The following is a 26,080-nucleotide window of genomic DNA, read 5'->3' on the forward strand; positions in this document are numbered from 1 at the left end:
AAAATAACTTATATAGGTGTAAACTCTCTTAGCTTTTTGTCTGTATTCAACGTTAAAGTATATCAATATGTTTCTAGATTCAACAATGATTGCGGAAACAAATTTTATAGTTCTCAAATATTTTGGTATAGGGTATTGCATTTTATAACTCAAAGACACAATGCATATATGCAGTGCATATTTCTTTTAAGACTGGTGTATTTATCTAAAAATACATGGTAGATCAAACCGTTCCATTATATAAGAAGAAATAAAATTGATCCAATACTTAAATTACTCAGATCACCATTATGTTATTTCTGCATCAAATTATTAACACTTTCTTGATTTATCTCAACAGAAAACTCTTAGCACTGTCCACATTACACACATCACGAAACCTGCAAGCATAAAGTAGCTATGATCAGATTCAGATTTTGTTGACAAATATTTATACAATGGAAATATTTATACTGTTATCCCTTATGTTCTGAAACAAAGCAGAAGACGTAACCGAATTCCGGCGATGAGCAGAACCTGCGTTGGTTTGAGACTAGGTGAGCGGTGTGACGCTAATACTTAACTTTAAAATTTGTTTGGCCTATATGCATTAATTTTTTAATCCAAATATATTTACATCCCCTTGTGCGACTCACTGAACTGACCTATAAAAATTCTAACCCACTTCCAGTTCAGTACGAAAAAAAAAAAACATTTCTTGGCGAAATTTTGACATAGATACCTATACTTTACCTACAAACATTTTTTCAGTGCAGCGTACAAAAACCTCAAAATTTAGAGCTCAATAGAGGGCTTAAAAAACAAGGATTGAGTATTATTTGTTTCCTGGTTTATTGTTCTACGAAACAAAAAACAATAAAAAGGAACAGCATGACACAAGAAATCTTATCCTGGCATAGTAGGCACAAACAAGAGATAAAAAATTACATATTTTATAGCAAAACAAGTAAGACGATGTTATGTATATGTTGATTTTAGTTCGAATTCAAATGGAAAACCGTTTATCAATATGTTATATATAGATCTATGATGTGTGTTGTATCTATACATGCATATTTACATACAGGTACATATATAGTAAATTTGTGAACATTAAATAAATTGAGAAACTGCTTTTGCTCGGAAAATATAATTTAATATTATAGTTATAATAATGAATTATACAGTAATTTCTAAAAATATATTTTTCTGCCTGCGAAAAGAAGCGTAATTATGTTTATTGTCACTACTCACGGTATGTTTCTTGTCACTACTCACGGTATGTTTCGCAGAATCGTGGAAATTGTTAAATATGTTAAACGTATCATTTATTGTTTGACTATGACTTGGAACTTCATGATATACGTTTCAATGATTACAATTAAGTCACAGAAAAATATAATAGGTTTGATTCAAAATAAATTATCTAATGCGGATCGACCATGTTTTACTATACATTTTCACTGCTGACAAACTTACGAACATATACAAGATGTTAATTGTTTTAGAACTTGTATTTGAAGTAGAATTTATTTGTCATAAAATCACTTTCATGCATAAACACTACCAGAAGGTACGAAAACAAAATACAGATAGTTACTTCCTACTAATAGACGAATTAATAGAGTAATTGGTGAAAAAAATATGAACATAGTACACATACGACCATGCACATTATAAGAACAAAACTTCACCAACTATACAGATTAAAAATATACAAACACATAGTATATAAAATAACAATATATATAAACTGTTCACTCCAGCAGTTAAAGTGTTGGCTTACAGGCACAAAGCTTTCAAAATAATATAAGAAAACAAAATCAGTCTAACACGTTGTACCAAAAAATGTATAATAATTGTTACGGCTTTAATGTAAAAAAAAATGTAAAAAACCGTTGTAACCAAAATGCATACAAATAAGTAGAGTTTCGTCCAAGTAGTTTATAATCTGTACTGCAAATATAGTAATTGAATCTTTAATGTTTAAAAGTAATTTGAAAAATTCTTGTAACATGAATGGAATTTTGCAACAATGTATCTCGTTCACACAACACTGAAGTAATGTCGCTTACAGAAAAATAACTCAGAGAAGCAAAAAAAGTAACAGCCGAGTTAAGCACATTGTAGTGATTTGTAATGTATAAAATTTTGAAATTACCACAGAAAAATGTAAAGGATAATATATAAATAATATATGTATAAATAAAAGTAAATGGCAGTCCAAAACTTGCGCATACACATATTTCCAAACAATGACGTTCAGTAAAAATAAATTTCCATGGTAATTTACAACGACCTATTTTTAATACTCAATTTATCTGTAACAACAATGCTCGATAAAGTTTCATATTTTATATTAATACTGGATTTCGTGGTATGTACGCATGCCGGAATTGCATACTCTTGTCAACAAAAAAATATATGTTTTGCTACTATACCTTTATCAATAATAATACCTCACCTATTTTGAAATTTTTTTTTCAAATAAAGTATCATAAATTTTAATATATACATAGGTTAAAATCAAGCAAAATATTTTTGTGGAAAAACGTTGCGTAATTTTTAAAATCGGTTACAAAAATTTGTACATCATATGACTGCACAAATTCTCACATCTTTGACAAATGATTAAAAAAAATTTGTTTTGCACAAATGTATGTGTGTATATATGTATATATAACCAAGGGTAACCATTCTAAATGTGATCGGTATGACTTTCTATGAAAAACTACAGCGCCTTAATGACATAGTTTTTAATATCATATTTTCTTATTACTTTGATCTGAGGAAGGTGTATTGTCAGCATATAATTGGCACGTGTGTCCTTGCAACTGTACATAATATATATCATTATGCAGTGACCGTATGCTACACAAAAGATCTAATAGCATAATGGTTGCATTAAGTCCCGTGTGGTTTTCTAATTATGAGTTTCGGATAATTTATGTATAATAAATTTTAAACTTTACTTTTGGGTTTTTCTTTCTTTTTTTGAACTTTTCTCTGTGCTTAAAGTACATAAGGTGGATCTCTGACTTTCATTTTTCGTTTTATTCTGCTGTCTACCAGTTATGGAAGCATGCATTGTAAAAAAAAAATGTCTTTAGCTTTGGCAGCATGACGTTCTTCCAAACGAGTTCATCTTTCTCAATGTAAAAATCTTTTTCCGTGAGAATAATGAAATCGCAATAACGTCTGCCAGTGATATTTAGCTGCCCTTGCACCTGGTAATTATATTTGTGGGTTTTCTTTAGTTGAAGTTTTCCGTTAATAATTTCTAAACAGAGTGACGATTTTTTTCTCCTTAGCAACTTCCATTAGGAGCTTATCTTTCACTGACGGTAAACATTTGACCACAACCAACCCATCATCTTCTACCAGACCATCCGGTGTTGCAGCGAGAAAGGGTTCCTCAGCACCAATAAAAATGCCACACGGGTAAACTTTTACTCCTTTCACATCGCTGTATCTAAGCAACGCATCCGGTTCTCGCACTCTCCTGTACATGATAGCTGCAGGGCCGGATTTAAGATGTGGGTGGCCCGGGGCCCACTTGGGTGGGAGGCTCATTGATTCAAGGTGTTTCAATATGTAAAGCAAAATCACAAAATGAAACGAACACAAGTTTATTTACCAAATTTATTCACGCAAATAATTCAGTTAGAATTATTTGATTTTTTTCATTAAAAAGTATAGTATAACATAACTTATAAATAACACATAAATTTATTAGGTACAAATCAGCAAATGAATAGCATTATAAAACCATTACAATCCAGGCACTTTCCATGATTTTCGTGCTGCAAAATTGCTTATGATGTCACCAAAGTCCAATTCACGCAGTATATCAGACTCGATGCTCATGATAGCCAAATTTACAAGTCGTTCCTGCTTCATGGATGTCCTTAATCGGTTTTCAATTAATTTTAGTTTTGAGAAGGAGCGCTCGCCACTGCAGTTTGTTACCATCAAAATTAGATATATCCTTAAAGCTATCTAAATGTTTGAGAAAGTGTCCTGTACAACCTTTTTCATGATAAGCTTGTACATGAAAAGTTCAGTGCTGATATCGTTTGGCTCTTTGTCAGTAAATATATTGGCAAATGTTACAAACTGACACAGTTCATCAATAAATGTAATGTCCAAGTCATCTGAATAAGACCTGACGAGCTGCTCTGCTGCGGCCTTAAGCTCATCTGAAGACATATCTTTCATATGGCTAAAAAGGCTAAATTGGCTTGCTATATATTTATATACCTGAAGACATTGGTCAAGAGAAGTGATAAACTGATCAATAACAGGCAAGAAAGTTTCTGTTCTGTATTTTTCAGAAGGGCTGATTTGTACTTCTTCCATATGGCCATATTCCAATGGGTTAAGACGCACATTTTGGCGCTTATGTCGAGTTTTCATCTGAACATACTCTGTTGAACCAGATAGCGCTACACCTTGCTTCTAATAAATTTCGAAGGAGTCACGCTTTGAAGCGACATATTTTTCAAGCTGGCCAGTGATGCCACAGATGTCTTTAGATAGAGTTTTGCTTGTTGTAGATTTTTACTAGTAGCATCTGTTCTTTGCAGGATATCATTCCAGTAGGTGGTGTAAATACCAATTTCAAGCTGATTCATCTGTGTTAACAGTCCTTCTGCTTCACACCGTACACAGCCTTTTTCTTCTAAGTAATCCGCAATCTGTTTAAGTACATTCTTAATCTGCTGATAGTCAAGCTTAAGTGCCTTAGTTGCATCAGCTCTGCAGGACCAACGTATTGTTGTGACATGTTTGAGCGTCAATGCTGAGTCATTATTTTTCAAAGCCTCAGCCAGAAGCTGATGCCGATGCGTTGAAACTGTGAAGAAGACGAACAGCTTTTCAAGGAAGTAGAACATTTTTATAGCACTCGAGCAGCTTTCTACAGCATTTTTAGCAACCAGATTTAGAGAATGTGCCATACAAGGAATCCAGGATGCAAGATTGTTCTTTTCTCTCACTTTGGCTTGTAAACCATTGTACTTTCCATTCATTGCAGAGGCATTGTCATAACTTTGACCGCGGCAGTTTCCCAGGTCTAGGTCATGTCTCTTCAAAAATTGCACTAAGCCATTGAACATGTCTTGAGCACCATGGCCTTTTTTTGCCATGAATGTTACAAAGCATTCCACGGGGCCATCTTTCTTCATATACCTCAATACAAGGGTTAGTTGGTCAATGTGGGCTGCATCGGGTGTGGAGTCCAAAGAGATGAAGTAATATTTTGATTTCTTAACTCTGGAAACAATTTCTCGGAGGACTTGTTCACCCATTACACTGATAAGTTCTTCCATTATTGTAGATGACAGGTAGTTTGTGTGACCCTTGCCGCGATTGGCTTGAGTTTCTATATGCTGTGCAAGAAAGTCGTCGTACTGGGCGATGAGTTCAAGAATACCCAAAAAGTTTCCATTTATAGGTGATCCCACCAACTCGTTATCTCCTCTAAATGCTAAGCCACGCTCGGCAATGAACTGAATAACATTTACTACTCGTTTCAACACTGATCTCCAATAATGCTCTAGACATTCGACCTGTTGGGTCAGCTTCGTATTGTAATACCCCAAGTGTCTTAAAGAATAATTAAATAATAAGGTAAAAAGATTTGGAAACTTTGATTACTGGGGCCCTCAATTAATAACCATAAAAGTCAACAACAGAGGCGACACTAGGAGTAAACAAAGAAAATTTAGAGACTCCCTACGAATACTTGGGAGTAAAAGGATCGTTATTATATATTAAATAAATAAAAACAACTGTTACGTCTATAGACTTCCTTATTTTATTAATCATTGTTCTTTCTTTTTTATAGATTGACTTTTCCTTAGCTACATCGGTTTTTTATTGATAAGTGATCTTATTTAAATCCCTCACAATTACACTGACTATATTATATATATTTTTTGAACATATTGACTATCGGGCCGGCCCTGAATGTTTAACAAAAATAACAATACTTAAAAACATGAATGAAATCAACATTGGTAACTTTAAAGGTTGTACATATAGTCCTTCCAAAACATAATATAAATTTCTTCTCCTCGAACTGCTTTTTACTGTCCGCTGTCTTAACTGGGTTACACTATTTCTGAGTTCGTGAATAAAAAGATAGAATTATGCGGGTATCACCCAGGGCTGTAGGTAGACGGTGATCGAGGTAGTAGGCCTAATGATGTTGGATTCTGCGCAGGAACCGACTCCAGAGGTTCTGGCAGAGGATTTTGGTTCCCCCAAACTTGGAACCCTGTCTGAAACAGAGGTCCAAATTCCAAAGAATTAGACCTGTTTCCAGACAGTATACATAAATGGCGCAAAAGGCCAATAGAGGGAAATTAAAGGGGGGGGAATGACGTCAAGACTTACCAAAACAGGGTGTTGGTCCTGGCGCTCAGGATAGGGCGTCTCGTCTCCGCAAACTCGAACCACGTTTCGCGGTAGCCACGGAAGTCATCATGATTAATTAGAAAATAATTTATATAAAAATACTAAGTTTCTCAACTATTAACTAAACTACTGACTGGTTAATAATAATTTTAGATAGGGACTCCATCCCTTAGTCTGAGAAGACTACATAATATACAATGTCGATGATTCGCCGAAGATCGCAGATACAAACGGTACCAGTCAGTCAGGAGGCGCGCACCGAAGTAAGTTCAGCGCGGGATATCACCAGAATATCATAAGCGCGGGGTCTCTAGAGAATGGGAGGGGGGTTAGGCTCTGAGCCGAAAATTACTGAGTCCACCCGAAGGTGTCCGGCATAAAAAAATTAGATCTTACTGGAGTGACTGCGCGACTGAGGCGCTATCTTTGGGTGGCGAGAAGAAGTACTAATAAATCGACTAGTGACCGACGAGAGTGTCAAGCTAGGGGGTAATGGAGTAACCAGTGGTGCCACCTAGCGGCCTGAGACATAAGGAGGGGAGAGAGGTTGTCGTTACCTCCGCGCGAGCGCGGTAGTGTCGGCGCTGCCGACGCCTCACAAGTGGCATTAGTTACCACAGCCGTCGCTAGGTGTCGCTAAAGTCCAGAATCGTAACTGCGGCTGTCAAGCCTGAGATGGCCTTGACTTCGGTTAACGTACCCGTGCGGTCGTCGCTCCTAGCCACACTTCTGAGAAGAAAGTGGTGGGTGAGCAGGAGGAGGAGGATGGCTTCAAAAAATGCATGGTCTGTGAAAAAAAACACAAGGCCCACGGGATCCTCCTGTCGTGTCTTGCTGCTAGTGAACCTTATACCGATTCGTGACAGAGTTAGCAGGGCTCAGCACTGCTTCACAAGCTGCTGTAGGCAAAAGGTAGTCACGCGAAGAAATAAAGTTACCGGCCCCGACGTGCCTGGAGGCGGGAGAAATATTAGCCAGAATGCTAGCCTAGCATGAGGCTGGGAAAGAGAATCAGCTCGCCTCTGAGAACAGAGGCTGAGGGCCTGGCAGTAAAGAAAATAAGATGAGAGAAAAAGAAAAAAATATATATTTCCAAAAATATTTAAGATTACAAAATTTTAAATAAAACGTGCCTAAATCCCTAATACACGGCACAGTATCAATTCGCCCAATTGCTTTTAACCTCAAATTGAAAGCAATATTAGCCTTCACATGTTCCGTTGACCGCTCATGACTTTGTATACGTTCTTGTGAATGTTTCCAATCACAGAATCCATTAGACGAAAGCTGAGAAGACTCAGGTGCTGTAAGTGTAGTTAAGCACATCAATCTGCATGTGAAGCAGTAAACACGTCCATTAGAAGGAGCGAAGCATAACCAATTCTTCGTTATGACTTCTCCATTATGATTTTGACGATGAAAAAGCCCAAGTGTGCATATTCTTGGAACATTGCGGTCCTTTCTAGGTTGCTGAACCGAGTGTGCAATGAACAAACTTTCATCACAGTGCTGGATTGTTGACACACCCTTTTCATCCAGTAATCCCGCATCTACTACGAAGTCATAGATGGTAAAGTCCAATGTCATTGCCCCCTGGTGGGCCCTCAGATTCTACACAAGATTTGCCACTATCAGCCTCCTTTTCTATGTGTTCTTCAGTTGGACCAGTTACTACTTCTGCCTTTTCTTCGCCGAGATCTACAACCATTTCCACTGAAGCATTGTCAGGTTGATCACGTTATGGAAAATCATCACTCCTTTCCGACAGATGTCTTTATTGAACAGTGAAGAACTGATCCAATTTTCTTATCTTTGCCACCTCTTCTGCTGATTTCATTGTTGCTTCTTTTGCCTTACGTCTTTTAGAAGCACCAGACTCCCAAATTCTTGTGCGATGTCAGTGTCTATCTACTTCACGATTGTCCATGCTGGTAATCTGAAAATAACAAAAGAAATAAAAAATGTAATACTTGCATAATTTAAATATGTTTAAACTGTTAAATTACATAATTAGATAATATTTTGAATAAAATAAACATTAACAAAAATTCTAGCAAGTAATTACGTAACTATTCCGATTTTTATTTATTATCAGACAAAACATAACATTTATCCATCTTCCAATCAAATAATACATTTTTAACTGTTTAAATATATTTAATGTATGTAAATATGAGTTTAATTTTGCGAGAAATAAAAAATTAAAATCTAACCAGAAAGGGATCTAGCAGGTTTCGAACCCGAGCTCATAAGTTGCCAGCTTATGATTTTATCCATTACACTACACCAGAGACTTCTAAATATATAAAAAAATGTGATATATAGTTTCTTTAGTAAATTAAAACTTTAACTGACAATTGCAGCAAAGTTACAAGTTATTGCTATGCATTAAACCCTAAATATCTTCCAAATAAATAAAAAACTAAAAACTTTACCCAATGTTTAAAACGAAACAGAGTTTTAAAAAATATATCCACTTTTACATGAAGCTCCCATATAACACAATGTTAATGGTGGGTTCAACTACTAGTAGTGTCGTTAGTTCGCAGGCTACCGCAAGCTTCACTAAGCCTATTTAGAATGAAGGTAAGTTGCCAGACCTATCTATATGACCGTGGTTCTGACCAAATAGGCAGGGCAATGATGGAAAGTGCATCATATTAAAATTGAGATTTCCCTCCAAGTCTTTTGAGGTTAGGTTTACACTGAAAGCACTGTTAGTATGCATTCATTGTTCATTTTAATTAGAATAATAAAACAGTTTTTCACTTACCAAGATGTATCATAAGTCAAAGTCCAGGAATATGACTATTGATAAACATTACATGGGAAAATAAGAATTAACTTTTAAACACATAAACTACACATAACTGAGATCGCACTTGTCATAGGGACTCATAACAACAACACTACTCTCTAGAAGACAAAGACTAGTTCTGTACTGACATTGTGATTGTGCTGCCACCTATGAACAAGTTAGAAAATGAAACCTACTTGCTAGGATAATGATCAAAAATACTAGCTATAATTGGATATTTCTCATGTTCATAATCTTTGAATCGACCCGTTTTCGGGTCATTTTTTGTGTAAACAGCGTTGGAAGTATCCAGCAATCTTCTATATTTACGCAAATCCACCTCTGAATATCGTCGCGGTTGTTTACGAAACAAAAGTTCGCATAATCCACGAGTAAGTTTTATGACCTCTTTTCCACATTCAATATTATCGTCGGACACGAAATGAACTTCTTTCGAACCAAGGATATGGCCTCGCTTGTGCACCCCATACGTCACGTCGCTGTTTCGATGCACAGAGGAGGCCAGGTATTCGCTAGCGAGAGGGCCGACTTCAAAACTTTTTTTATTTCGAGGTTTCTTCCTAAGAGTTCGACCGACCTGAACTTCGCCTTCGCTAGTAGATACGTTGGAATCGTCTGTTAAATGTGGACATCGCTTTCATTTGCCCGTGGATTTAGTTTGCACCTATTCTTTTATTTCAATTTTAGTTGGTTTCTCGTTTTCGACGCCCCTCGCCTGGCTATGAAGCTATCGAGACGGACACTCAAGGGCTTCAATTTTTCCTCTCTGTGAACCTCGTCGCTTAATCTGTGTTGCTTGGCGAGCAAGTACTTTGTTCGTATGGTCTCGATGACATCGCGCAGTTGCTTAGCCAAATCGATGTTGACATCCATAAATTTGTTTTTATTTCGAAGCACCTTTAGACACCAGACGTGAATTAAGTTTTGACAGAAGAGACTTTAGGTCGTCGAATTTTTGTGCATTCGAAACTTCGATCATGTAGCGAATTCAAGTATCCGAAGTTTCCACGTGCTGGTCTATGGCTACAAGGTACACTATTATTTCGTCTTTTGCTCGTTTTATTTCTTGGCCAAGTAGCGAAATGTATTTACGTATTTCAGCATCGTGTTTGACGGTGCATAGTTCGGTACATGCAGCTCGACTGCTTCGTCCAAATTTAGAAATGCTATGATTCATGTTTGACGATAAACCCTGTCTGTACCTGCCCTTATATAGAGGCCAGTCCTTTACGATGACTGGAAATCAGTGTTCGTCTTTCCAACACAAGGAACACATGTCTTTTTATTCCTGAAACGACATGTCGGTGTTTACGTGATCGTTGTAAGCATGGCGTAAATTAAGTTCTTGCATACGAAACAAAACTATGATATTCGCATTATCACACAGCAAATGTTTGGGTATTCTACTGTACGTCTGACACAGGTATACGCAGTCTACCTTGGCGTGTATACCCATGGAAAAGTACTCTTGTATTATGCCTTGCTTCTCACAAGCCACATCATCGAAAAAAACCCGGAATTAGGCTTTGCTTCGTCGGTAGACACCACATCGGTGTTATCGCTAAACGGAAAATACTCCAGACCATCCACCGAGCGTATAACAGCGGCCAAGCGCTGGTGCTTTGGCTGTTGCAACGACTTAGAATACAAGTAAACGTTCTCAAACCGAAGACCGTTTGGCTCCTCTAGTAAACTCAGTAAAAAACACAACTTGCCACAGTTTGACGGACCTGCTATGATGCAACATACGGTAGACGGTAATAATATACCATGTCGTGATTCGTGTGCAAGATCTGCTTCTTGAAAACTGATGGAACATCAGCTCGGGAAGTTGCCATACCTACCGGCGCATACGAGTTGAGCGATATTACAAATTACATCAAGCAAGCGTTGACTCCAAACACAATTTTCGAATTGCGAGATAATCCAAACACGCTACAGTGCGATCTTTACTGCAGTGAAAATGTCGACTTAACGAAACCTGGCACCATAGGTACCATGCTCGGATTCGAACCGAAAATATATGCAGCCAAGACCTTGCACGTCTCCACGCGACCTGTAAATATCATGTCGACAAATGTAATACGCATAAACTGTAATTTGGCACGTGGAATGTACCTCAACGGAAGACTAAACAACATGCTACACGAGTTTTCACCAATGGTTCCGCCCGGATATAAACTGGTCGAAGTACCGCAAAGTATCATTTACGCCCCTGTGCTCGGCAAAACAGTACACGAAGCGGTAGTCGACATTGTCGATCAAAACGATAAACTAGTAAATTTTAGAAACGAAGAAATTACACTACTATTACACTTGAAGCGATGGGACTGATTTTCAAGACCTATTAATCGAATAAGCGACACGAACCCAGGACCAGTCTGTTGCGAAACCGCGGCGCGTTAACACCTCTAAACGTTAAGTATCTCCGCAGTTTAGGCTACAAAGTTCACAAGCATGAAAGATTATTTAAGCGTGTCAGAAAAAGCTCAGTTTAGCGACTATGTAAATAAATTTGAATATCACTGCTACGCACCCTACCTCCAAGGGCCCTATATGCCCGGTAGGGAAATACGCATCCCGGTACAGAAACAAGACGTTTATACTCTACCCTGCCAGTCATTTATTCGTATAAGAGGTACGCTGACAAAGGCGGACGGAACACATCCTACAACTGCGTATTTCGGATGAAACGGAATATTGCATTTATTCGAACGAGTTATTTTCGAATTGAATAAAATTGCGATCGACGAATCGTGGGACTTGGGCATTACTGCCATGATGAAAAATTACCTGTCTCAAACATTGAACGACCTGAGCGTGACCAAAATCGCAGGTTTTGGAATGGAACCCGATTTCAAAATTCCCATCTACGTATATCTGGAAAATTCGAAGTTAGCATACCGCTTTTGATGCGTCTCGGCTTCGCGGAGGATTACAAGAAAATATTAATTCAAACCCGCCAAGAACTCGTGTTAATTCTAGCGACATCGCACCTGAATGCTGTCGTGGGAGCACCCGGAAAAGACCCCCAGCCGGTCGCAGTCACCGTCACGAGCACCGAGTGGTTTGTTCCGCACATAACCGTCAGCACGAAAGAAAGAGTAAGACTTTTAAGTTACGTCAAAAAGGACAAGACGGTCGAAATTGCTTTCAGGAGCTGGAATCTCGTAACGTGCCCCTTACTGACTCAGAATAGACACAATCACTGGGTCGTCAAGACGTCAAGCAGTACAGAAAAACCTAGGTATATAATATTAGCTTTGCAGACAGACAGACAAATGAACCTCAAGACAGACAGATCGGTGTTTGACCACTGTTTTATGGAAAATGTAAAATTATTTTTAAACAGCGAAAGTTACCCGTACGTGGACATGAACATTGACTTTGAAAGGGTGGTATTTCCTTGCCGTATCACATGTACACGCAGTTCCAATCTTCGTACCACGGACGAGAAATGCACCCGATCCTGAGTCCAGACACATACAAATCATTGGGTCCACAAATCGTATTTGACGTGAGCAAACAAGACGAATCGATTCGCAGTTCTATGATTGATTGGCGATTTGAAATTTCCACGAAAGATGATGTACCGCTACTCACAATGGCGTTCTGTCTAATCCTACACGACAGAGTAATTACGATGCGTTTTCAGGTCTCGTGAAAATATTGAACTAGATAAAAAAACATATAAATACGACTGCATGTATCATTACATCATCAGTTGGTTTCAGGATGTACTGTAACATGCAAGGTTTCCAGAGCCAAAACGGATTCGTGCTCAAGGAAATTGGCGTCACTTACGACGGCTGGACTCGAACCTGCAGCTTCCGCCCCCCCCCCCCCCTGTATCCTTGGAAACTACTAGACGAAAAAAGCAAACGGTCGAACGAATGGCTATTTAAATACTACCATGGCCTGGAGTGGGACGAAGGAAAAATTCTGTACCACCAAATGAAAAACACACTTCAATATTTACTACTGCAAAATCTGCGTGATATAATATACGTTGCCGGACCTGAACAGAAGAAATGGCTACGAGAACTGTGCGACGACGGAGCAGCTGAAATCGTAAATTTACAGGATGAATACGGCTGTCCTTCCCTGCGCAAACTCTGTTCAATGTACGAAGCTAAGCATCCAAACGACAAGTTTGAACGTGTCTGTGCCTGCACAAACTCGCAGCTAATGCAGAAATGGCACGCACAGCAGTGCGAATAATATTTTTAATATTGGCAAACCAAATTTTTTTTATTTGTGAAATAGTGGCACACCTGAATTTTATTTTTTTGGTATAAATAGCTCGAAAATTGAGCTCTACAATCAGTTGACGTTCGGACACGATGATGCCATTCCAGCCGGAAACCGAGTACCTGAGTGCTAAACCAGACTACAGCTGTATTAAATACAGTTTCCTGGATGAAGAAGAAAATTTACGCACTTATACGGAAATATGTTACGGTGGAGTATTACATTTCCTAATGGCTCCTTCGCCACGCAGTTATGAGCCATCCCAACAACAAATAAACTGTTGCGGGTCGGAAAAGTGCGTCATGTTCAACCTTAGACCAACAACCGTTCTTCCATGCACCAAAGAACAAATTCTCTGAAAGTCTCTACAAGCATCCGACCGCACGCCAGAATACTGTAGCGGTATGGACCCCGGCACCCTGGGCTGCAGTGAGCAGTCCAAACTCGAGGTTTCGAAGCGCAGCGACCTGTCCAAACTCGAGGTTTCGAGGCGCAGCGACCTGTCCAGACCTGAACTCAAGACTAGGACTCGACGTCGGTTCTCTCCCAGACTCGAACCGGCTACCCGTCACCGCAGCATCAAGAAACGTGGATTGAGCGTCGATATGCCGCAGATCTACAGTGATAATGCTACGGACTTTTACGAATTTGATTCTGTGAAAACCATTCGTAGCGCCCTGTGTTCTGTACTCTCTGCCTTGTTAGATGTTTTGAAGTAATAAAAAAAAATGTAAAACTCTTATAATGACTTTTTATTTCTCCTTCCGTTTAAAAAATAATAATGTGGGACCGAAAAGGTAATCATAAAACTAAAAAAAAAAAAAATGATATTTTACAGCCGGTTATTTAAATATGAAACTATTAAAAAAAATCGTATAAATTAACGTAATTTTTAATTTTTAATATGTAAGTAATTCTTTCCTTTGGAGCAAAGTGAGTATCGTGGTGAATCTTCCAGGCGCCAGGAGCTGATTGAATCTGATTGGTTGCATTTTGACATTTATCATTGTGTTTGTGTATTATGTGCCTCATATGGAGTACAAGGTAGAGTCTCAGGTATACAACATACTGATCATCTGGAGCGAACTATCGTTTCTTTCAGTAGCCCGTTACTTTCGCGGGGGCCGACTAGGGGGCTTGCTGTTTCCACGGGTCTCAGCTACGCGGGACGAATTATGACTGTACATGATGTGACAGAACAGTGAGCTTTGAAACTAACATCACTTTCAGTATCCCGATCCGTACGTGGAGTCGACTAGAGGTTAGCAGTTTCCAGGGGTCTTAGCTACGCGAGACGTATTACGAATGTACATGATGTATCAGAAAGCGAGCTATGAAACTCACACACCGGAATCGGTAGCCAGAGACGCTCGTGGGGACGACTAGAGGCTAGCAGCCTCCAGGGGTCTCGGCTAGGTGAGGCGTAATGTCGACCGCGCGCGATGATGGCAGAAAGCGAGCTCGCACAGACGTTACATAACAGCGTATGGTGGCGTGTCTCAGCCACGTGAGGCCTAATGTTGATCACGCATGGTGCAGACGGAAAGGGAAGCTCTGTACAGACGCTGTGTAACAGAGTAAGGAGTAGGGGGATTAAGCAGAACTGCATACGTGGGGTAGGTGGGAGGATATGTTTGACAGGAGCGTACATACTTTACCCTTTCCTAGTAGTAACCAATAATACATACAACTTATCATTATGAGATAATGTGCATTAAAAATTATATAATACGTACATGATTATTATATTAAGACAGTAATTATTAATTTTTTTAATATGTATGCATACCGGGATTAAATACGCAGTTTTTCGTTTAATCACGTATTTAACATCATTATAGAAAACTTTAGATCTTAAAATGAAATCGTAAAAGGTGGTGTCCATGCAAAGAAGTTCACCATTTAATTTGCTGTTGTATCATAATAATATCAATCTCACTTTTATATCTATATTTTCATATGGAAATTGATCCCCTCTGCCCTTAATATTATGAACGAGGTAGAAACCAAAAATATATTTCATCTTTCCAATAGATAAAATTATAAATGTATTTTTTTACACTTTGTGGCGGTCTTGTTTATATAGAATTAAACAGTTACTAACAGAACAGTACTGTGTATCACTCAGTTGGTTGTGTTTGTGGAATTGTTTATGAATGGACTCAATAGATTTCACACATGATAATTATTGTATCTAAAAAATTAAAATTAATATTAACAGGTTGTTACAATAGGCACGTGGTTACTTATTAATATGATTAGAGAATCTATTGAATTCTATCCTTCAATATAAATACGAGGAAACCAAATAGAATAAGAATTTATATTGATCTCATGTGATTTTCTAAATACTTATATATCACTTTATCAATAATTCATCTTCTAACCTACTTACGGAATACATTCGTTGATTGATGCTTACCATCAACTTAGGTCATCAATGTTATCAGTATTCAATTCCCCTTTATTTTTTAATGGTTCGTAAATGTATTTTGTGCTATTACAATAAAAGTAACCTATTGAATTCGTAGGTGATAGTCATAGTTTTGTTTTTTAGTAAACGACAACTCTGTTCCAGTATATTTACAGCACCACTATCTGATACTGTGCACATTCATTGACTTTTCAGGAAATTAACCCATGGTTAGTTAACTTGCATAATATGGTTTTATAATGTATGGATTAGCTATATGTGGGTATACTTCGTAAGAACAAACAAATTAACAGTAAAAAAAATTGTACCAATTAAGTACATAAAAACCTCTATTCACATTTGTAGACAATACAATTTAAACACGTTTAAATAATAAAAAATTAACTTGCACATATTCGAAGTAGAATTGATAAATTTACTATCTTTTAAAGTTTCAATCATTTACTATATAAAATGTTCATAGAACCTTAGTATTTCTTCAACTCTCCAAATGTTGATATCAAGTCTGTTCATATGCCATCAAATGACAAAATAGCAACACGAGATATGTTGATTAATCCAATTCACTAATAACGACACTTACACGATGATAGTAGACAAGTGAGGATATGTAATCATCAACCTTTCTGAGACTTGTCTACAAAAAATTCCTATACTTACAATGCATGATCTATTTGTATTATAGCTAGTCTATACCCACAGCGTGTCGTAGACCTTACCGGAATATACCACCGGCTGGTCACATCAATTATGTAGTCATGTTCATCCAACTATCTGTCGCATTGTACCTCATGTTATCCCAAGATCGGTACCATCGATTAGTAGAAACCATAGAAAGGTGCTATAAGATCTGATACTTACATTATCCATGTAATGGCAAAATCTACTTAACATGGTTTTGCACTGTTTGACATGTAAAAATGACTATAATCAACACATAAATAAAAATATGGCGATAGACAACACGACTGAATCAGCTGCTGACGAAAATTGTAACCCACGATGAATAAACAAATATCACACAGCACAAGGAAATATGTCATGACAAAAGAAATAAAGGTTTACAATGACGAACACGGTGGGTCTGCAGCGATGCGACAGGCTAAAAGTGTGCGAACATATAAACACATTAATGAGGACACCTCACAGACGTTAGCACCGACGTATACGGAAGTTTTCGTTTTCATTGATAACTGTTGTGGTTTGTTACCTGTGGACTTGACCACCATGTTTGCAATGCATCCGAGTTTTAAAAAAAATTATTAGAGAATACTAAGAGGTTTTATTAAACTGCTTATAGAACGTGATATTTACCAATGAGGAAAATAATATCTTCTTGTATCTGTGTATTGTAATACAAGTAATTTTTTGATTACCCTAAACGTAGTGTCAAATGTGCGAGTACCTCGTCAATGTGTAGAATGTGATTCTCTTGGTATGGAATGCACTTCCGACTGACCTATCCATATTTATCCGATATGTGCATACAGCGTCTAAGATTTGTTTTGAATAATCAATCCGATTGTTTGTGACTCGACCTCACTAAGTAATCGCACAATATATTCATTTTGTAGTATCACTAGGATCTCTTATAGGCATTGGAACATCACTTCATGCTTTAATGGGTACAGTTTTTAGCTCGGCAAATGGGTTGTTTGTAGATATACTACGTTATTGATCAAAACCATTCCGTCTACGGTTTGACACAGTACGAGACGTTTAGTGTCTGGAGAAATTAGGTTTGTAGTGCCCTAATGTTTTTTTAGTATTCTTTTTATTTCCATGTTTATGTTCTTTTATAAATTTTTATGGATTATATTAATATTCTAGAAAACAGATGTTTAATATTATGGTTTTGTAGATATTTTGCTTGTTTGTGTTCATGATGTACAGTTGCCGTGTGTGTGTGTGTGGGGGGGGGAGGTGGTTAGAGACGCAGGTTTCCCCCTCCTCCGCTATTCATTTCATTGGCGGGTGATCATAAGGGTCGTTGGGGTAAGGGGAAGGGAGGATAGCATACTATATAGACGATTTTCGCGAGCATCCTCTTCACAGTCATTCGCGGTCTGAGCTGACAGGATGTCATAAACGAGCATGTCCGTATTTGGCAGTGAGGAGTTCGCCATGATGGCACTCCCCCTCGAAGAGGAGTCGCCGGAGCTCCGGGTGAGGAGCTGGATCGAGAGTTCACCTGCGGTTGGGGGGTCGGGGTTCGTGATGCGGGACATCGACGTCATCCCAGCGCCGTCATCACCGTTGGGTGGATTGGCTCCGGGGCCACTACCACCATTGGCCCAACTGGTGTCGCCACCGGTTTCGTCGTCGTCGCCAGTTCCCATTTGGTCGCCATCTTCATCACCGCCGCCATCGCCGACGTACTGGATGTCACCGACCCCATCATTGATGGAGGAGCTCATGACATCCCTCAATCCTGTGCTGGGGTTACGGTCACAACTGTGCAACTACCCTCGGCATCAGATATGCGGGGTCTAATGGTCCTCCTAGATTCAAGACCATCTGTGGGGACCGTGACGGAGGCGACAGCGCTTCCGGTGGCCTGGGCGGAGGCGCCGCCGCCGGTGACCGGGGCGACAGAGGCGACGTCGATGGCGGTGCTGCCGGTGGCCTGGGCGGAGGCGGCGGCGCCGTTGGCTAGGGCAGAGGCGCCACTGCCGGTGGCCTGGGCGGAGGCGCCGCCGCCGATGACCGGGGCGACGGAGGCGACGTCGATGGCGGCGCTGCCGGTGGCCTGGGCGGAGGCGGCACTGCCGGTGGCCTGGGCGGAGGCGGCACTGCCGGTGGCCTGGGCGGAGGCGGCACTGCCGGTGGCCTTGGCGGAGGCGCCGCCGCCGGTGACCGGGGCGACGGAGGCGTCGTCGATGGCGGCGCTGCCGGTGGCCTGGGCGGAGGCGGCACTGCCGGTGGCCTTGGCGGAGGCGCCGCCGCCGGTGACCGGGGTGACGGAGGCGACGTCGATGGCGGCGCTGCCGGTGGCCTGGGCGGAGGCGGCACTGCCGGTGGCCTGGGCGGAGGCGGCACTGCCGGTGGCCTTGGCGGAGGCGCCGCCGCCGGTGACCGGGGCGACGGAGGCGTCGTCGATGGCGGTGCTGCCGGTGGCCTGGGCGGAGGCGGCGCTGCTGGTGGCCTGGGCGGAGGCGCCACCGGGGCGACGGAGGCGACGTCGATGGCGGCGCTGCCGGTGGCCTGGGCGGAGGCGCCGCCGCCGGTGACCGGGGCGACAGAGACGACGTCGATGGCGGTGCTGCCGGTGGCCTGGGCGGAGGCGCCGCCGCCGGTGACCGGGGCGACAGCGACGACGTCGATGGCGGCGCTGCCGGTGGCCTGGGCGGAGGCGCCGCCGCCGGTGACCGGGGCGACAGAGACGACGTCGATGGCGGTGCTGCCGGTGGCCTGGGCGGAGGCGGCGGCGCCGTTGGCTAGGGCAGAGGCGCCGCTGCCGGTGACTGGGGCGACGGAGGCACCGTCTGAACGGGATAACAACCTGCAAACACTCCTGGATGCTGTGAAATAAATGTAGGTACAGCTGCGGATGGCGGTCTCACTACTTGGCGAGATAAAATTGTATTTTCAACTCTTTATACATCCTCCCTATTAGGTTTTTAGATTGTCTTTCTCAGTATTTTGATGTTCGTGTAGGGATATGTATATATTATTGTTCGTGTAGAGTTTTGTACAATTTTTATCGTATTTTTTAAAATAATTATATTCGTGTAGAGTTTTGTACCCTTTTTATCGTATTTTTTTTAAATTATTATATTCGTGTAGAGTTTTGTACTTTTTTTATCGTATTTTGTAATTAATTTTATTTGTGTAGAGTTTTGTACAATTTTTATCGTTTTTTTTTAAATAATTATATGCGTGAAGTGTTTTATACTCTTTTTATCGTATATTTTTAAAATAATTATATTCGTGTAGAGTTTTGTACAATTTTTATCATTTTTTTTTTAAACAATATATACGTGTAGTGTTTTATACACTTTTTATGGTATTTTTTAAATAATTTTATATCTGTGTGATTTTTTTTAAATGGATATTTCTAATAAATAATGTTTGTATTATACTAAATATGTATGGATTTATTTAATTGATGAATGTTCCCTGTTTCAGGGCCGGAACTAGGAGATTCGTTAGGGGATGCAAAGCTTAATTTGCCGCCCCCTCCTTACCAACATTATAAAATACCCTTTTTCGTTAGAAGCGGTGGTTGAAATGATATCATTCACTTATACATAATTAAGAACTTTTATTTATCAAGTACACTAATTGGAAAACTAATATCTACAATTACATTTTTTATTATAATGAAATAGACTGTTATCAAACTATTGTTTATTGTTTGCACAACAGTAAAAATTAATGTATTACCAATAAGTTTATTAAGTACTAAAATTACATAAGGAACATGAGATTCTGAATTAAGTATATTATTGTATTGATAACCATACAAAGAAATACAATTCAAAATTTAATTTTTCGAGCATGATTAGCTGCAAAAGTGTTAATAATATCATCAAAATTGATCAAAGCAGCTCGTTTGTGTTCAATAGATATAATACTTAGATTTGTTAATCTCTGCTGGCCCATCGTGCTTATCAAATAGATTTTAATAAGTTTAAGTTTACTAAAACTTCTTTCACCTGACGCAATTGTAACTGGAAGGGTGAGAAACATTCTCAGAGCAGTAGTAATGTTAGGATGTGCCGCCTCCAGTTTATTTTTGTAGATAAGGCTCAACATTGTTGATGCTGTAGAATCTTTTAATTCATAGTCTACTGTTAATGCATGGTGCTTAAAACTTTCAATTTCAAATACGAGTTCTTCTTTGTTAAGATCGGCACTGTGTTTCCTAATTCTGCTGCTTTGACTTTTAAATCTTCTACTTCCATTTTATGAATTTGAACACCACTTAAAAATCCAAACTTATTGTTAATGTTCTCCAAAGCTTAAACCTGTTACTCAGTTCCATAATTAATCTGTCAATGACTTCCATCATTACTTGATGTAAGTTTTTTGGACATACGCCATTGCTAAGCACTTTTTCTGTAGAAGAAAACTAAAAAAAATAAAATAAATAAATAAGTAAAAATAACCAAAATACAAAAAGCACAAATTAAAAAAAAAATTGCTGTTGTCAACAGGATATAAACACCACAAAATATTCCGTAACAGGAATATGGTCAACAAACAAAGAAAAACAAAGAAAAATGTACTAAGAGAACGAAAAAACCCCATAAATGATGACACAAAAATATTAAACCCAAAAAAATTCAGCACAATGGTTGAAACGAGACAAAAACACGACAAAACGAAAAACGAAACAAACACAATAGTTTTCCAAAACAGAATAGAACGATAAAAACCCCACAAATGATGACAGCACAAAAATATTGAACCCAAAAAAATTCAGCACAACAGTTGAAACGAGACAATAACACGACAAAACGAAAAGACGAAACAAACACAATAGTTTTTCCAAAACAGAAACAAGCGACGTTTCGGGAACTGCTATCTTCTCCCTTCCTCAGAGACGCACATGGTACGAAAACACAGGTGCGACTGAGTAGGGGCTGGAAAAATGAGGGTATTTATCAGAGAAAGGGCTACATCTTGCTCAGCCAAGTGATCACCCGCGCAACGGGTCCTTGAGATGCCAGCTCTCATCGCAGTGGTTTTACTCACTCCAAACCACAAATTATGGTAATACTTGTTTCTTAGAGTGAAGTAACGCATTTGAAGTACGAATATATTTACAAATTATGCATAATCAAGTTAAATAGAATTTCTTAATTTCTTGGCTAACTTATTGGTTGCGATATGTACACTTTCAAAACTTTTTTTAATGACTAGTATCATTTTGTTTTAGTGAATCACTTTTCATATTTTGCCGCCCCCTGATATTTGCCGCCCGGGGCACATGCCCCCCATGCCCCTCCTTAGTTCCGGCCCTGCCCTGTTTATTAAGAGTGGGTGGTTTTTCTTTTAAACCATGTTCTTTTCACCTGGGAAGATCGCTAGCAATGAGTAATTAACGTAAGCTTTACATAACTTACACCTGGTAATTAGGTATTTATGTGTTTTATATACATTCAAAGGTTTTATGTGTATGTATGTGTATACAAACATACACGCAGGCGTACATTCAAAGGATTTGTGTGTATGTCTGTGTGTATGTATATGTACACAAATATGCATGCAGGCACACGCACGTACGTCATGAGGTATGTAGGCCAGGTCCGTTGCTGACTCGACAAGGCTACGCCTCACGTTATCATTACTCAAGGCCGCAGGACCCGGCTGAGGACATGCTTCGTGTTATCATTGCTTACAGATGGGTCGTGCCTGTAGACCGACCTCTGGTCTTTAACCGACGAGCACATTATACACATGCAAAAAAAAAATAAACACTCTTGATATGATCATAATTTTATTTTGCACTTATGTTAATTAGTCTTGTGATTTTCGTTTTTGCAATATGTGCGGTGCAACTATATATATAATTAGAAAAGCAAAAACACCGAGTCTTGTCTATAAGCTTTGGTTTTGTTTAAAAAAAAAAATGAAATAAGAAAAACAGTTGTATATGTATCAGGACCCCCACATGTCCGGTGCTACCGTTGCTACGGCAACGGGACCCCATGGGTCTAGGGGGTCTGCGAAGGAAAGAAAAAAACTAAAAGCAAAACAGTAGACAATTTAAAATAAATCATAGTAAACAAACAGTAAGGCCTACATTTATTTAGCGATGACATATTACACCTGAGTAATATTATTTGACATATGCTGTGCGTACTGAACGTGTCTGAATCTACAACTGTGAGTAACAAAACCGTCAACAATTGACAGTGCAGGACCCGTACACTCATTTATTTGGCTTTATTCAACATTAATTTACGTTGACAATCGAAACACTGCCTTAAGACCAGTTTTAATGTGTTTTTTTAAATATATAACTAAACCGATGTACATAAAGGAAAAAAAAAGGTGAGGGAGCCATCATGACTTCTAGCAACGTGACCCACGGAATGATGTGGGGGGTGTCTGATATGTATAAACACAAACGTGAGAAACATTTATTATAATTTAATTATAATCATATCTTAATTGTCTATATGGAACTTAATGCCAATGGTATAATCTACTTACACCTGCTAAAACTTGTATACTCCTCCACAAAATCAAGCGTTAATTTTAAATATTGATATAGGGCCTCTAAATCTAAAACAAAATTATATTGATTTGTTGATGACTACTAGCATGAAGTTTGTGTGTCTGTGTGTGTACGTTCCGTTTCCTGTGTGTACCATGTGTTCACTTCGTTTCCTGTGTGTACTGTGTGTACGTTCCGTTTCCTGTGTGTACCGTGTGTTCATTCCGTTTCCTGTGTGTACGTTCCGTTTCCTGTGTGTACCGTGTGTTCATTCCGTTTCCTGTATGTGTGTGTTTGTGTCCGTAGCATGCGTACTGCATAGCCTTTTAAATATATAACTTGAAACATCAAATCATATCGAATCTAAAAAAAATTAAAAAATAATTGCAAATTATATGAGAGAGATAAAAGACAAAGCATTAACTGATGTCAACATGTACAAGTCTATTTGCGTTTTAACCCTATATATTCACAAACAAGTTTTTGTTGATGTACACTACACTGATCATACGGATAAGACTTTTCATTATGCACGTATAAGCAAAATGGTTCAGCAGGGATAAAAAAAAACAACAAAAAAAAGCACACAAACCAAGAACCAGAGGTCATGGTGGTAACCGTTATAGGAAACTTAAAAAATTCTTCCGAAACACGCAATATACTATTAATATAAGGATATGTTTATTAACTTTGGATATTACTATGTTTATTCCAAGTATAAAGTCATAAAGAATTAATTTTTTTACAAGTATAAAGATGTATAATTTTTTTCCTAGTATAAAGATGAAAAGAATTAATTTTTCCAAGTATAAAGGTGAACTGTTATATTTTTTTTCCAAGTATAATGATGAACTGATATTTTTTTTTTCCCAAGTATAGACATGAAGCGATATAAATAATACATTTTTTTAAAAACAATGTGTGTATAGTGACTTGGGGATTTATTATTATGATAAAAAACAAACATTAATTTATTCCATTTTATTTTCTCTACGTAATCATACATTACTCATACATTTGTTTTTTCCCCAAATCCCCCTCCCCCCTACCGGGTACCTTCTTCGAGTCGAGTAGACGTAAATTTGTTTTTTTTATATTCATTTGTTTAACAAGTTTTTTTTAATACATACTTTATCATCAAAAACATTATAAGAATTTTAATTTAGGTTTGTAGAGATACATTAAAAAATTTCTTGATTACAAAGTTTTTTACAAAGATACAAAATCAAAATAATAATTATAAAGAACATGGCTATTTTTCATTTAGGTTTTGATTAAAAAGATACACTGCATCAACTATACTACATCAAAATAATATTTATAAAGTATATGATGGTTAATTTTTGCATTGCCTATGAATATGCATTGCCGCGTTAAAGTTAGCGTCACACAATAGTTTTGATCTGGCTACGGGGCACAGTTCACGACAGCAAGGTGTCTCAAACTTTGAACAATAACCTAAATCATCGTGGTACATGTACCTACAATGTTTTAGTCCACCGCACTGTTCACTGTAGCGATATTTACGATTACCGATTTTCGATGTCTTTAGTTCATCAATCGAACACGGAAAATACGAGTGCGGATGGCATAGTTTGATTACACAATTTGGGTTCGTACAGTCATATGCGATTATAGGTTTCACGGTACCGAAGGGATCCTTGGAATCCCATTTAAGCCTAAAGTGCATGTTGTCACGACACGATTCAAAGTACGTAATGTCCGTGGCGAACACGTCGGTCGTGGAACCGTAATAAAACACTTGATATTGAACACACTGCTGGCCTGATCGTACGAAAGAATAGTTTTCTTGGCCTACGTCCAACAGGGCGCACTTTTCAGTCTCGTGAGGACGTGGGTCCGGACAGAGGTCCCAGCACCATGTGGTGACATCTTCGTCATCGTCGTCGTCGAAGTTGCCGACGTGGTCGACAAAGTGTGGGTACCTGATAGAAGATGTCCTCTGGGCGAACCACGTTGACGATCTCCGGGGCAGCTGTCGCGTCACGACGGCTGAGACGTCCTCGTTTGGGATGTGCGGCTGCCACGGCCCCTCTGCGAAAGATGTCCAAAACGTGTCGGACGATGGCGACATCGATGGGCTCCGACGACTCTCGTCGACGCGGTCACCTGCCGCCGCCTCCATCGTCGACATGTTGATGTTGCTGGATATGTTAGAGGATGCCGCGACTATGGCGTCTCACTCTTCGATTGTTTTTAACTGGTTCTACGTGTTTGGTTTTTATCTCACCACAACCTGTGGGTGCTAATGGCCTTAGTTGCTGACGCGCCCCCCAAACCACCACTCACTCACTCACTCACTCTTCGATGCCGGAGTCTTGTGCATCTTGCTGCTGCTGGAGCTCTATAGCCGCCTCCAACGTACGCAGGATGTGGTGGTGTAGATACAGAATGAATTCCTCGCTTCCGGGAAATGCTTCAAGAGTACTTAAGATGGTTGAGTTAGCGATTGACGAATTTGATCGAACGACATTCCTTCGTATCCCGTAATTATTTCCGCAATGAATTCGTGCATTTCGGCAAGCGAAACCATGATTATAATTATTACGTAAAGAAAACAAAAATCCGTCTCCGCGACACGATGTAAGTACTCGGCGTCGACGGACGTCTCCGCGGCACGAAGTAAGTACTCGGCGTCGACGGAGGAGGAACTGAGGCAAAAACTGACAGCCCCCGGGTCCTGCAGCCGGTATTTATAGGCTAAAACAAATTAGGGGTGAGAGGGGTAGGGGTGGGAAAAATGGTAAAGTGAGGGAGAGAGGGGAAAAAACTAGAGTAGTAGTAGTAGTGGAGGGTGGTTATTACGATGAAAAAAAATTTTAAAAAGTTGGCGGTGGGGGAGGGGTTGATCATCATGTGCGAGATATAATAATTTTTTAGGAGAGGGGTTGGGCAAGGGGGGGGGGCGGGTTGTAAGTTCGTTTATGCATTGGTAAAGGTGGGGGGGGGGGTCAGTCTGCCAGCACCTACTGCGGGGGAATAAATATTA

At 39.3% G+C, this 26,080-nt stretch overlaps 2 protein-coding genes across 2 annotated transcripts in view; one reads left to right on the forward strand and one right to left on the reverse strand.

Annotated features, from left to right (window-relative positions):
- LOC134531676 (uncharacterized) overlaps window positions 1-26,080 on the forward strand; it is a 337,254-nt gene that overhangs the window by 2,815 nt on the left and 308,359 nt on the right. The gene's annotated exons all lie outside the window — the stretch shown is intronic.
- LOC134532232 (uncharacterized) lies at window positions 18,328-25,225 on the reverse strand. Its single transcript, XM_063368653.1, has 3 exons — window positions 25,201-25,225; window positions 19,065-19,387; window positions 18,328-19,020 (listed from the first exon to the last, which is right to left on the reverse strand). The coding sequence occupies exons 1-3, from the start codon at window positions 25,223-25,225 to the stop codon at window positions 18,328-18,330; spliced, it is 1,041 nt and encodes a 346-aa protein (XP_063224723.1).

Source organism: Bacillus rossius, chromosome 5, assembly GCF_032445375.1.
Source record: "Bacillus rossius redtenbacheri isolate Brsri chromosome 5, Brsri_v3, whole genome shotgun sequence".
Classification (NCBI taxonomy): domain Eukaryota; kingdom Metazoa; phylum Arthropoda; class Insecta; order Phasmatodea; family Bacillidae; genus Bacillus; species Bacillus rossius.